This window comes from Hemitrygon akajei, chromosome 19 (assembly GCF_048418815.1).
Source record: "Hemitrygon akajei chromosome 19, sHemAka1.3, whole genome shotgun sequence".
Lineage (NCBI taxonomy): Eukaryota > Metazoa > Chordata > Chondrichthyes > Myliobatiformes > Dasyatidae > Hemitrygon > Hemitrygon akajei.
The window spans coordinates 48,730,907-48,745,364 of record NC_133142.1 but is presented as its reverse complement, the minus strand read 5'-3'; the positions used below and the strand labels follow the sequence as shown (position 1 = coordinate 48,745,364).

At 42.0% G+C, this 14,458-nt stretch overlaps 1 protein-coding gene across 1 annotated transcript; it reads left to right on the top strand.

The window, feature by feature from the left end:
• Positions 1-8,160: 8,160 nt before the first annotated feature.
• On the top strand, positions 8,161-12,343 carry bhlhe40 (basic helix-loop-helix family, member e40). Its single transcript, XM_073072451.1, has 5 exons — positions 8,161-8,435; positions 8,545-8,611; positions 8,858-8,965; positions 9,767-9,890; positions 10,404-12,343. The coding sequence occupies exons 1-5, from the start codon at positions 8,359-8,361 to the stop codon at positions 11,228-11,230; spliced, it is 1,203 nt and encodes a 400-aa protein (XP_072928552.1). The 5' UTR covers positions 8,161-8,358; the 3' UTR covers positions 11,231-12,343.
• The last annotated feature ends 2,115 nt before the right edge of the window (positions 12,344-14,458 follow it).

Sequence of the window (14,458 nt, the reverse complement as noted above, 5' to 3'; positions counted from 1 at the left end):
CAAACCCCTCTTTCCTCTGTGACAGTGAAGTCATTGGTACATTAAAATCCAGCAAGCTCTCCTTGCTACAACTGTAAGGGCAGTATCATTTCCTCTGATAAATCAAAGTGCCATATAAACTTCTGAAAATAAAGACAATTTAAATAAAACCAGTAAATAGTTTATTAAGCGAGAAAATATGGGGAAATACTTGGGCTTTTCATCCTATTTGGTTGATGTGTGAGCAGATATCTCGCAAAGATAAATGTATGTGATCACGTCATACGGCAATGGTAATTCAGTGCATGATGTAACCCCAAGCTTATCCAAAGTATCGCAACACTTTCCATAAGTATTATCAAGAGAGAAAAAAAAGTTAAAACTGAGACACATGAAGAGGTGACAAGAAATGTAGACAGGAGTTTAATCAGGGTGTTAAGAATAAAGAACTTTAATTAAAGTGCAGTCAGAGAGATTTCTGGAGAGAGTTCCAGAGTTTACAATATTGGCTGTTGAAGACATGGCAGAGTGAACCTCAAACTATAAAACACACAAATCCAGAAACAGATTTAAGAAATTATTTAAGGCCACAATATTATCCAAGACTGGTTTATTTGTCACTTGTACATCGACTTATGTTCTGTTTGCATTAACCACCAACACAACCAAGGGTGTACTAGGTGGAGGGGGGGGGGGGGGGGGGTCCGGAAGTGTCTCAGAATCCTGGACTCTTTCTAGAAGAATGCCATTACCAAAATGGGCTTTTCTCATCTGTTACTACCTTGGGAACTCCAGTCAAGAGGAGTTGCAAATCTGTTGCTTACTTTATTAAAACTACTTTATCTGCCTGGATGTGGAAATTGACCACAGCACAAATTGGTGCTTTTGAAAGAATGATGGTAGCGACAGAATATTATAGAAGTTTTCAGTTTATTAAACCTGTTGGATACTTTATTAAGAAGCCCCTACTGAAAAATCAGTAAGTCTTTAGAGGGTTAATCTGCAGTCAAACTATGGAGATGTCATGTTGTGGAAACATAATTTAAATATCTGACATCTAGACGGGTAAATAAAAAAGTGGCCATTTTATTAGTTCACTGTTGACAGACAAGAATGTAAAGTCAATACAGAGCAACCAAAACAAATAAATGGTTAACTTATTTCATGTTTCGCATTCTTCCCTGCCTTCCTGACCTTTCTGTCAATAGTCAGCCACCTCCTTTCTGGAACTTATTTTGTGGTTACTTCTTTGAGGGATTTGACAGAGGTGCTCAAAGCTGAGAAAGGGGAACTAACTGGATGATATTCCCCCAGCTCTGTGCTAAGAGGAAAACACTGTAGATGGAGGGAAAAGCCTGAATATAGTGTCCGAAAGTACTCTCAACCCTGTTTTCATACAGAGATAGCCCGCAAGTGACCACTTAAAATGTTAACTTCCAGGATAACCATCAAATTCTGCCATTCAGCTTTACCTAAGAGACATTCTTCTCATCAGAAGGATGACATGTCCTGCTCGAGCATTTTCTCAGTACTGTGCTGGAATGTCAATATACACATTATATTCAAGGGTCCAGACTCACTGGTGAGGGTGATTGAGCCATGCCCCTGGGGCAGATAGTCTGAAACAAAAAGAAAAGTGATGGTGGTGCCCATGTCTGTAGCTCATCTTCAGTTGAGAACCAAAAAGTTAAGTTACAATGTGCTTGCATATAGAATTCAAATCGGATCTGCATTGGAAATTGTCTTATCCCAATCCATTTCATATTCAAAGAATAATTCCTTCTTTCTGACTTTTGGTGGAAGGAATTGGGTAAAACAAAGTGAAATATTCTACTATTAAGATTAGTTACATTACCAAAAGATCACACATCAGCAGTATCAACTGCAGTTTAGTGGTAAACTCTGAGCTCAAGGACCCTGAAACATAGAATCTGGGCCAATACTTCCTGGAGGTTTTCACCGTAGGAAACTCCGATTCTCAAGTGAATCATCAAGCATGAGCAAACAGATTATCTGGTCAACATCTCCTTCAGCTTTGTGAGAATTTACAGTGTGAAAGAGATTAACATATTTGCTGCAATACAAAATCAGTTTTTATTTATATTTATCTATACAGTGCCTTGTAAAAGTATTCAACCCCGAACCCTTTGTTCACGTAAATGAGTACTAATTACAACCAGGGATTTTGATCAATATAACCGAGAATTTTCATTTGTGAATCACATGCTCCTTTGTTCACAATAGAGCCCAAAAATAGGGAAATCTGTAAAGCATGGTGGACCTGAGGAGGGCTAAGGCACCAGTGACCCCTGTTTCCATCCAAGGGGTCAGTGTGGACATAGTGGAGGATTACAAATACCTGGGGATATGAATTGACAATAAACTGGACTGGTCAAAGAACACTGAGTCTGTCTACAAGAAGGGTCAGAGCCGTCTCTATTTCCTGAGGAGACTGAGGTCCTTTAACATCTGCTGGATGATGCTGAGGATGTTCTACGAGTCTGTGGTGGCCAGTGCTGTGCTATCATGTTTGCTGTTGTGTGCTGGGGCAGCAGGCTGAGGGTAGCAGACACCAACAGAATCAACAAACTCATTCATAAGGTCAGTGATGTTGTGGGGGTGGAACTGGACTCTCTGACAGTGGTGTCTGAAAAGAGGATGCTGTCCAAGTTGCATGCCATCTTGGACAATGACTCCCATCCACTCCATAATGTACTGGTTAGGCACAGGAGTACATTTAGCCAGAGACTCATTCCACCGAGATGCAACACTGAGTGTCATTCCTGCCTGTGGCCATCAAACTTTACAACTCCTCCCTCTGAGTGTCAGACACCCTGAGCAAATAGGCTGGTCCTGGACTTATTTCCACTTGGCATAACTTACCTATTATTATTTAATTATTTATGGTTTTACATAGCTATATTTCTACACTATTCTTGGTTGGTGTGACTGTAACGAAACCCAATTTCCCTCGGGATCAATAAAGTATGTCTGTTTGTCTGATAAACTAAAAGTTCAAAACCTGAAATGTCAACACTCGAAAAGTATTCATCTCCCTTTGCTCAGTACTTAGTTGAACCATCTCTCGCAGCCATTACAGACAGTAGTCTTTATGGACAAATCTCTATTTGTTTTGCACACTGTGATGGAGCAAGATTTGTGTTTCTCTGTTATCATTTCCCTGACTTGCCTTGAATGCTCCTTTGTCTTCATTTTGGTTTGGTCTGTTGAAAAATCCACCACACTGTTGGATCTTACAGAGAGAGGGGTTACTTATTCTTATGAGTTTACTGAAAAAAGGCGATCCTACAATTTGGGTGAGTTGACAAGGTAATATGGTACATTGTACCCGAGGAAAGCTAGCACGGTAATTACAAAGGGGATGAATACTCTCTCAAACTCACGATTTTGGTTTTTAATTTTTAGGAAGTTGTTGACAGGTTTTGGAATTCTTCATTTGGTTTGACATGAGGCACAATATTTTGTAGATCAGCTCAAATATTTTAAATTTGGAAAATTAGGCAGTGAAATGTGAAAATTGTGAGGGCAGAATACTTTTTTTTCAAGGCACTGTACATTGGAAGTTGGTGTGACGAGTAAGATAGGTGTGTATTGTCCACTTCTAATTCCCTCGGCAAAGGAGGTGAAGTATCACTCTGCGGTTCGCTGGACTCTACAAATTTCTCGTACTTCCACGTTGCCATTAAGTAGAAAGTTTTAGGATTCGGATGCAGCAGAAATAAAGGAGCCAGAATACACTTCAATGTCTCTGGTGTGGTCTAAAGAGGTTTATGAGTGGATTTAATTCGATACATCTGATCTTCTGGTTTGGGAGGTATTCTGTTGGCATCGCTGGGTTGCTCTGGTGCTTTGTGTATGGTGCATGCTGCATCGGTGTGCTGAGATCTGCCGTTGATCAGGTGAATTGCTGGGGGCAGGTTCCCCGTGCTCAGCCGTACTCCAGCAGTCAGTATTCACGTGTGCTTCGAAAGGGCCTCGTGAGCTGTAAAACAGTTGCCAGGCGGTAGCTAAGCGAACCGACTGAGAGACACCCAGCCCTAGGGTTATGATTAGTAGGCCCCTTGAAACAGCAAATTATAAGACCACGTCGAACCATAGCTTCGTAGACCGGGGTTCAGTTCTGACCTCAGGTCCGTCCGTGCAGAATGTGCATATTTCTCTTTGGTTGTGTGGGGTCTCCAATCTCACCCCCCCCCCTCAAAAAAACTGCTTACGTTAATTTGCCACAGTAATTTACCCCGAATGTGCAGGTAAGTGGGAGAATCTGGGGGGAGTTATTGAGAAAGTAGGGATAATATAAAGTAGGATTCGTCTAAAATGGCGGTTAGCTGGTCTTTTTGAACTCTGTTATCAGTTTCCCTCCTCCTTCACCCTCCCCGCCAAAGCTGTAAATGGGAGATTTACAATGCGCAATTCTTTAAATGATAAAGGAATATGTCAGTCAGTTCACAAGCAACTCCAATTATTGATAGGTTGACGTGTGTCATTTTAATGTGACTCACGTGGTGACTATGTGCGAGACTCGAGCCCAGGCTGTGGACCCGCCACTTCGCGACTCATGTTAATTGCACACCAATAAAGCACAGCAGTGATTTTGCATCGTAGTCTCAACTTTGCGGACAAACGTCGTTGTGTCTGCAGTACTTGAATCCGGTTTCATATCACCAGCATATGTCGCGAAATTTCTTGTTTTGCGCCAGCAGTGCATTGATTTTTATAGTTTTGCAATAACTATATATAAAAAAAGAACGTGTTGATTAAGTAGTGTAGAGAGGAAATAAATAATGAGGTAACCCTCGAGGGTTCATTGTCCATTCAGAAATCTGATGGCGGAGGGGAAGAAGCTGTTCCTGAAAAGGTTGAGTTGTGTATACGAGAGAGGGAAATGTGATCCCTGGACAAACGTTAGCTCGAAAGCCTTCGGTGAGCAATTCTAGCTCCACCCATTCTGCCGAGCGACAAATAAAAACACAATGAGTTTGGCGTGAAGTTCTTCTGTGCGAATGGGGAGGGTGGTCGAGAGCGAGACCGAGAAAGGCGATTCATAGCACGATTACAACTGCGCTGGCCAGCTGAGGAGATAACTCAATCTTCACAATGACCCCGACACGACTGTAGGTGTCGGAAATCCCCCAGAAAGTTCTGCCCACTGAGTTTAAGAGGAAAACACTAACCAGAACTGACAGCGAGATTAAACTTGTGAAAACGGAATCGAGCATAATAACGTGATTTGGAGCCGTGTAATACGTACAGCGGCGGACAGATAAGGAACCAGAAATACTTTCCACTATATTTCCATGCGGCATTTCGGTCCATCGAGTCCATACAGGCTCACAATTCCCATTCGTAACATCCCAGCCACCGTTGCAATATCCTTGCACTCATTCTCCGCGCGGAGGAGACTCCACGCAGATTCTACCGCTCTCATACACTGGGACAATTCACCTACCGGCACGTCGGTGCGGGAGACAGACAGTGCCTGGGGTCAGGATTTACCACAAGTCTGAGGCAGCGGCTCTGCTGTTTGTATACACTCGTTCCCACCGACATGCAGCCAACACGCGTCAATTGGAACATCCCGATTCATACATTTTGCCGGTGAAATTAGGGTTATTTTTACTTAGTAATAGGATCTGAAATACACTGCTTTTGAGGCGCTGCTGATACTTGATAGGAACTGTTAACAGGACATTGGATAGACGTTTCATCGGAGAAATTTGCTGATCTTTAGAAAAGGTCAGGGAGGAAGAGACAAATTGCGCCGCCTTTCACAGTCAATATGTGCCCCGTGTAGCCTAATTCTGATCCCTGAACTTTTCCCCAGACCGAGCGCTCCCGCTAAAAACACACGGGTTGGGTGTGCAACTCTCTAGTGTTCTCCTTGAATTTAGAATAATTTACTAAACACTGTTCCATAAGTATAAACCAGGGAGACAGTTAAAATTTCACTCCCAATTTTTCTTGAGCCGTTTGTCTGGATCGAAGCAATTGGAAACAGTAAGTCATGTGACGTAACCTCCAAGAATATGACCAATCAGAGTTGGCAACCTCGGACGCACTCTGCTATCGCCGGATCCAGTCCGGAGCAAGGATCGTGATTAAAATTAATCGTAACTGCTGTGTGAAATTGCAGAGGCCGGAAGCTTGCAGCAACTGGTCCTTATATAGCCTCTGTGGGCGTTGAGGAAATTCGCACCTCCACCCAAATTGTGAATTTACCCCGATTTTCCTTCTCTCAATTGATTGCCCGTTCCCCCATCTTCCCCAGAAATCTGAAATGGGGAAGGGGTCGAAATGTACCGGTGTTTTACTTACGAAATAGAGAGTAGATGAAGTGTTAAATTTATCGGCTTATTATTTATTCATTACGGAAACAGGTGAAATATTTTGAAAAATATTGGTTCTGCTTCATTATTGCCTCATGCACCGAAATATTGTAAAACATTGAGAAAAACTGGCTCTGCTTTTTAGCTTTTTGCCCCCCTCCCCGTTTCGCCTACCTCTCAGAAACCACAGCATTAACTACGATCTTCCATGCAAAATATCCATGCCCCCATTAATTCCCCCCCTCCCGGGGGGAATCCCAGTACAGCAGAAACAACGAGTCTTTCGAGAGTTTCTAAAGATGGACTTTTTCCCCCTTTCATTAATTCCCCTGAAAATAGACTGCGCATAGCGGTGTCTGGGGCAGAGAGCTTGTGGAAAGGGAAAATCGGTGAAAATGAGCCTTGTAAACATGACATGCATGACAGCAGAAAGGGCGAGCAGGGGAAAGGCGTTGTTGCACATTCATATAGGGGGCTACGGCCGAAGTGTGGTATTTAAATAGTTAAAAGTCATCTTCCTTTTCGTTCCCCCGTGGGATTTTTCGTTTGTGCGTGTTTACTCGGGAGAGAAGAGGTTCTGAAATCCCCGCCTGTTATTGATGTGGTGCGGGGGCTGTCCTGTGTTGCTGCTGCGTTCTGCCTCCACTGTCACGTTTGCGTCCTCATGGTCAGATTCGCCGACAGCTGCCTCTGCGCCTCTCGCCAGCAGCCGGCGAGACCTCACGTTACCCCGCACGCCGCGGGGCGGGGTCAGACTGGAGCAGACTGCGCAGCAAACATGTTTAAACCTAACACCTCAAAACATTCGCTCCATACGCTCACCTTCCCAAACCCGCCGTTATGTAACACTCGGCTCACTTTACCATTGGCGCTTCCCTTCATTAAAGCTAGTTTCAGTTTGCAGCACTGACCTAACAGTTTCCAAAGTTTCAATCCGCTAATCCCCTAAAATAGCGTTGAATAAGGCTCTCCCGAGCAGACGGAAGATGCGATGTGAAGGAGGGGATCTGTTCCTTGGTGTTCCCTGAGACGGCCCTCCCTGGCTGATTGTTGTGACCCCTGTTTACTGTCCGGTTACATTTCATGTTAATTTCTCACGTTTCCCGCAGCGCTCGGGTTGCCAGATCCACGACCCTGCGGTCAGACTGAATTAAACTGCCGTCTGAGCTTCTGTCACTGTACTCCCTCGCCAGGTTTTATAAAGCCCAAATCGGACACCTGTTCTTACACTTCCCTTAACCAGCACCTCTATCAAATTTGAAAAAGAAAACACTACTTGATAGCAAAACGGGCGATCCCTGTTAATCAACACCATACCCAGCAGCAATTAATAGCTGCATAAATGTGATGGCACTTCTGGCAACTTCATGCGCCCATTCCTGCAGGACGCAGTGCCAGGTTTTTCCGTTCCTTGTGCTCGCTCGACTCTCGGGCAGTTACTTCAGAGGGAGACACGACCCCAATCCTCCACCCTCCCACCCCTCAATAAAATCAGGTGGCACACGACAGTATCCAGAGACCCGAACCAATACACCAACGACATCTGGAATTATAATCAACTCATTAACAGCTTATCGGCAGCCGATCACTCATTTCCTGGTCGCTTATCCAACTGACACCGCGAATATTATTAGTTTATTTGTTTTACATGTTATGTATGCGGCATTCCAGTCAAGTTTTTGATGAATCCTCCTTATCCCGACTCTTTTAAAGATTTTACATCTGATCCGTTTCTCAACCCCCAATCACTTCTTGTTTTGGACAGACAGATTAGGGAGAGCAAGAGATGTGAGCAGCCTCCTGTACACGTGAGTCTCATGTGACTGGAGCTCTTTTTTTACTGTAAGAGCAAAGACGTGCCTGGAGTCACAGGGTTTAACACGTAGCTCTCTAACACCCACACGTTCATTAAAGGCAAGTGTGGTGCAGCAAACTCCGACTGATCAGTCGGCAAGGCAGATAGAGAGACAGAGATAGAGAAGGAAACCCCGAGAAGCAGCACCGGCAGCAGAAAGAGTAAATTTTTACCGAAATGGAAAGGATCACGAGTGCTCAGCCTCCCCCTCGGATGGCAAAAATCCCAACTTTTGAAAGCAACGAAACGCAAGGGTAGGCTTCTGAATTTTAATTGTTAAATATGTTTTATCGTATATTGTTGGGTTTTGAAAAGAATAAAAATCACAGTACGACTTTCATTATTTTACCTTTCTCTCCACAGAATGGAATTTTCTCATATGTTTCTTTATAAGACCAAGAGGGGACTAAAGAAAGGGGACGATAATAAGGTATGTTGTATTTCTGTATTCTTTGCCACTGTTTGTCGTTATCTCTGTTACCAATCCTCATTACCACCACCCTCCCCCCCCCCCCGCCCGTTATTGTATTGATTTATCTCTGTTACTATACTCTTGGGCACAGTACTGATTGTGCGTTGTATCTGTGTGAGTGGTGCCTGATTTAAATAATAGCCCTTTTTATTTAAATCTGTGCTAAAAGGTAACAGTTAATAAGCTTTCTTTTCTTAATTATAGGAAACATATAAATTGCCTCACCGACTGATAGAAAAGAAAAGGCGTGACAGGATTAATGAGTGCATTGCACAGCTAAAGGACATGCTCCCGGAACATCTGAAACTGACGGTGAGACCCTGAAATTAAACGTGCCTTGGCATAACTGTTAAAGGCGCCATCTGTCTGCGTGTCGATATCCTAGATGAGGAGGGAAGTGTTTATTTAAAGATGAAAATATCTGGCATCATCTTGCTTTTGAGTAATTCTAGGGTTGTATTTATTTGGAGAGGCAATGCACTAGTTTGGACGGGGTGGAGATATTCAAAATTTGGTGGTTTGAGTAAATAACGCAAACCCTTTGGAGGGGCGGGCAGGGTTTACTAGTATTTTGGACAGTGGGTCATGAACGGGAGGCAAAATTCTGTGTTAGACGCCTGGGGTTTCCTAGTTACTTACTGGAGTATCGTTTCTTACCAGCATCGGTTAAATTATTCCGCCAGGGAAGATTTCTAAATGTGAAGAGCAGCAATTCGCTATTGTATTCACAAAACTCGCACTGGTGGGACACACTCCGACACTTAACACCAGTGTGATGCTATTGGGATTTTAATTATGAGACAGTTCGTTGCAAGGGATTGTGATGTATTTAGTTATATGAGCTTTAAATGGTTAATAGCGATTCCGTTGCATTGCTTTTTAATGGTTCCATTCATTACGTTTGTAAAGATGAGGTACAATACATTTAAATATAGGCCTAGTTAGAGTCTGTTTGTTTAGTTAGAATTTGTAGGAATCCCTTAAACAGGTACACTTGGTAAGTCGTTGCTGGGTGTGGGATACCATTGATTAAACGGGCGGATAGACATTATTTTTTTCACAGGGTGCCACATCATTGAGTGCACGTTTTAATCACACTTCTCTCCATTTCAGACGTTGGGGCATTTGGAAAAGGCTGTGGTTCTTGAACTTACCTTGAAGCACGTGAAGGCATTAACTGGCCTTATTGAACAGCAGCAACAAAAAATACTAGCCTTGCAGAATGGTTTACAAATTGGTAAGCAGAGGCTGGAAATATGTTTGGATTTTGCATACATTTGTCTTCATAAATACAGTACAAAATGCCTATATTAATACATTTCTAGATTCAGGTACAAACCAATTAACTTTCTGTGCATGTTAGCAGATTTGTGATTTCTTTTGATTCTGGCATTGAAATCTTAATTCCCAGTGCAGTGACTTGTTGTCATAGTGACATGATTGGTATAGTCCATAATGGTGGTAATTTTATTTGGCATGTTCAACATAAGCTGTTCTGGTTCTTTCAAGTTGTTCCAGGATCCTGTTTTTATTAAAGAATGTACAAAACTTTACTGTTCACTGGAATCTGAACTAGTTGCCAGATGCATTACTGTAAATATATATCTATAACCACAAATCAAGTATCTGTAAAAAGATTGAATATAAAACGAAAGGAAATGTGGCCTTTGACTATAGCTGAAGATTAGTCTCATTCGTGATGGAGTTTATGTAGGTCAGGTTTTAATGCAATTTTCTTTTCATTTCTCAGGTGAACAGACAGCTAAGGCATCGGAGTCTGGTCATGAGATGTTCCAGTCTGGATTCCAAATGTGTGCCAAAGAAGTTTTCCAATATTTGGCCAAGTATGAAAATCAAAGAGAGGTGAAGCCTGCACACTTAATAAATCATCTTCAGAAGATGGGAGCAGACATGCACACAGGGGGATATGTTCACGGGATAGGGCAGAGTTCAGTGCGGTTTCTGGAAGGAGATTTCAGGTCCAGGGCTGAGGGACCTGGCAAAAACTGTGTGCCTGTAATCCAGAGGACTTGTCCAGCCAGCAGCGAGCAGAGCGGCAGTGACACCGACACTGACAGCGGCTATGGCGGCGAGCCCGATAAAAATGACTCCAAGCATGAGCTGGAGGGCGCCGAGAGGGAAACTGAGCTGAAGCACCCATTAGCAGAGAGGATTGTCTCTATTAAGCAGGAATTTGGGGAGCCGCCAATGAAAAAGGTTCGAATGGAGCTGTCTGAGGAGGACATCCGCATGACAAGCGGTGACCATGCTGGAGGTAGCTTCCTCAGTCATCACCCGCCACCTTTGTGCGTGCCTTTTTACCTGTTGCCACCATCAGCCGCTGCATATATGCCCATGCTGGATAAGTGCTGGTACCCAACCTCCATGCCAGTCTTGTACCCTGGGATTCCTGCTTCAGCTGCACTCACCGGGCTGATGAACCCAGATAAACTCTCTCCACTCTTAATTTCCCAAAGGGGAGCCTCACCAGTCTCCATCTCCCCATCAATGGACACATCTGCTCTGCTTCCAGTCCCTAAGCAAGTCCCATCCCTGAGCTTGGAAACCAAAGACTGATTTATTTTCGTAACAGAAACTTTGACTGATCTTGTGTGTTTACATGAAAAAAAAATCTCTCAATTTAAAACTAGTTTGAAAATGATGTAATCCCAGGTTGGTTAGTGTTTACATTTAGAGTTGACGCCATTTCCCAACAGTTGTAGCCTCAGCTAATGTAAACAGTTTGAAATGGCTGTCGAGACCATAATTCATTCACAGTTATAGGAATGGTCAGCAGATTGCTTCAGATGTGAAGTCTTTGCATAAAAATGGCTTTAAAGTGCAATGGATTAAAAAATAAATAAACTTTCCATCACCGTTCTTATTTCCCAGCTAAACAAAACCTCCAAAGCTTTCATATAGTTTCAGAGGTGTAAACGCACTGTCTGTGAAATGAATGTAAATGGTGAAATTATAGATGCTGCTTAAGCTTTCTGCTGTAATAATAGCCAAGGAACTGACTTGTGCCCTTCCTATAGCACTGATATGCTGCTAAATGATCCCACCCAGTTTAAAAGCACCAAATATTAAATGTAACTGCTTCTGTATATACCTGTATTTTTGCAGGATTGATAAAAGTCAGTAGTAGCTATCCTTGCAGGCTCTTAAAGGGGTTGTTGAGTGGAAGTCGTGACCATAATATGGACAAGTGATGTATGAAGTCTTTTTTTAGAAGTGTCAGCATACTGTTTGAGAGAACTGCAAGAAATTGCTGTAAATGTTGATGTGTTATGTGTGAATGGTGAGCTGGTCGAGGTTTTGAGGATGCCAAAGTCATTACTGGATAGCCTGTTTAACGCACAGTACTTCAATGAGATGTATTTAAAAATAATGAATCTTTTTATTTTCTTTGCCATTTGTAAAAGATGTTGCCTTTCAGGTTTCGATATCTGGCATGGATCTGCTGGTAAATGCGTGTATTTGTGTAAATAATGGAATTCAGAAAATATGGGAAGGTTGAATGTAATGTTTTGAAAAAAAAGATGAAGATTAGTTTTGTATAGGGAGAGGTAAACAGACTATTTTTGGAAACTTACAGCAGATGGAATATTGTATTGTACATATTTTGTTTATACATAAATGTTACTATTCATTTAAAAATACAATTAATAAAATATTTTTCCTGTGGAATTTTGTACGTACCATTAAATGTGGCAGCCAATACCTATGTACCACATTGGTCAATTAAGCAAATTACTTGTAAAAATTACCAGTTACCTTGAGTCGGTGAATCATTTTAAAACTAAGCATACATAGGCAATATAAAATCTTGTACTGCCCAGGGCTATTATTTCAATCCTCCACATGGATACTTTCCAGCTCACTGCATAATCATATGCTATAAAAAAGGGCAGCTGAGATAATTCAATTTTATATGCATAGACTATTTACAATTTTAAAATATAATATGGATTTTAAAAGCCAAAATGAAGGAGAACAAAAGAGTGGATTTGAAACAACGGAAAGAAGGGCAGCTAAATATATCACTGCACTGTCATCTCTGGCCTCTTGTGAAAAAATTCAGTTATCAGCTGATTGGGGACAATGCCACAATAGGGATTTTTAATGTTCTTATTAGTATGCTGGCAGAAAGAAAGAATGGAGAGTTGAAGAGGATTGGGGCATGCAGTGCACAGGTTTGGGGAGCTCATTTCCTCTACGCCATTTTGAAAGGATTTTTGTCTCCTCCCTTGAAGTTCCAGGTTCAGGTTGTACACCGAAGAAGAATTCAATATTATGGCAGCATGGTTTCCACTTCACTGTCACAATAAATAATGTAAGGCGCTAAATTCTCATTAACTTTAGAACTGACAAAGCAGTTGCAGAGGGGAAATTACAATGACAAAGAGTTATCAGAGATGTAACAGCTAATAGTTGTTTTCAAACAACAACTCATACAACCCGAGACCTGAAGTAGAATTTCAAGATTTAAATCTTAATTGTTGGAATAATCCACTTGTTCAAAAAGCCACCACTCTTGGCGCAATGTGATCTACAAAAACAATAACAATTTGAATTTTTAAAGTTCCTTTAAAGGATTAAAACTTTCTGAAGTGGGACCATATTGTAAACATTAGTGTTTTGAGTAATTTAACACAGGAATGTGTGTTAACAATGTATTTTACCCATATTACATGAATGAAATTTGGAATTTATTTAAATTCTTTAGTCAAGTAAAGCTTCAGCCGTTTAGAACTGTTGATGGTTTGTCATTAACTCCAGGGCTAAAACCTTAAGGTTCTGCTTCAGCAGTTTCTATTTCCTGTGTCTTGCCTGGCAAGGCTGGAAAATCAGGTGCCTTGCAACGGCAACAAGTTCTCTAGCAACTGCAGGAGAAATAAACTAAAGCCTGACCCTTGATGTGCAGTGTTAAGTAGTCAGGCACCATTTAACAGTACAAGTTCGTTCTGCCCTTTCAGCAGAACAATACAACTCTAAAATGTGAAAGTGAATATTTTAACATCATCCTTATCCTTGGCCGCACATATAAAAAGGTGGTTATAAAAGAATCCTTGACGTGTTAACTATTACAATTTAAATTCAGATGCTGACTACTTCCTGCTCTGTCAGTCAGCCGAAGAAGCAGTGTAGGTACAGCCAATACCCACCCGTGCCACAAACGTGCCAGCCAATACCCATGCACCACAGTGCAAACCTTGGAGGGTGGACACTGTGATTTGCAGGTGTCATCTAGATTGATTTGCAAGGGGAAATTATATTTATGTTTGTTATGAAAATTCTGTAGCAGTTCAGAATAAGGGAAATGTTGTTGACCTGGCAAACAATTAAACAAGAGTTTAATTTTAGAATTGTCTTCCTTGTTTTCAAATTCCACCATAGCCTCGCTACTCCTACCTCTGTAATCACTTCTAGCTGCAACTCTCTTGAGATAGATGAGCTTTTCCGATTCCGGCCTCCGGGTCTCTCTTTGAACTGAGTTGCTTCATCACTGACAGCATTTCCATCCACTGTCAATGCTCCCTGGTTTAGAGTTCTCCGTGAATCTCATGACTCTTTTCTCCTGTAAACTAAACTCCCTGGTCATCAACATCTCCTCGCGTGGAAGTTCGCTTGCTACCCGTGAAGCATCTTGCAAACTTCCTAAATACACTATTTAAACGGAGTTGCTGCAAGTGAGGACCAGGCTTTCGTGCCTACGTTGCATAGAATGGTTACCACAATTACAAGTATTACTGTGAAACATACTGTATATAACCTTTAGGGAACCTCTACTCATACAGAGAG

Coding starts and splice junctions, on each gene's coding strand:
- bhlhe40 (XM_073072451.1), top strand. CDS start 8,359: ATGGAAAGGATCACGAGTGCTCAGCCTCCCCCTCGGATGGCAAAAATC. Junction 8,612..8,857: donor AGAAAGGGGACGATAATAAG/GTATGTTGTATT, acceptor TCTTAATTATAG/GAAACATATAAATTGCCTCA. Junction 8,966..9,766: donor CGGAACATCTGAAACTGACG/GTGAGACCCTGA, acceptor TCTCCATTTCAG/ACGTTGGGGCATTTGGAAAA.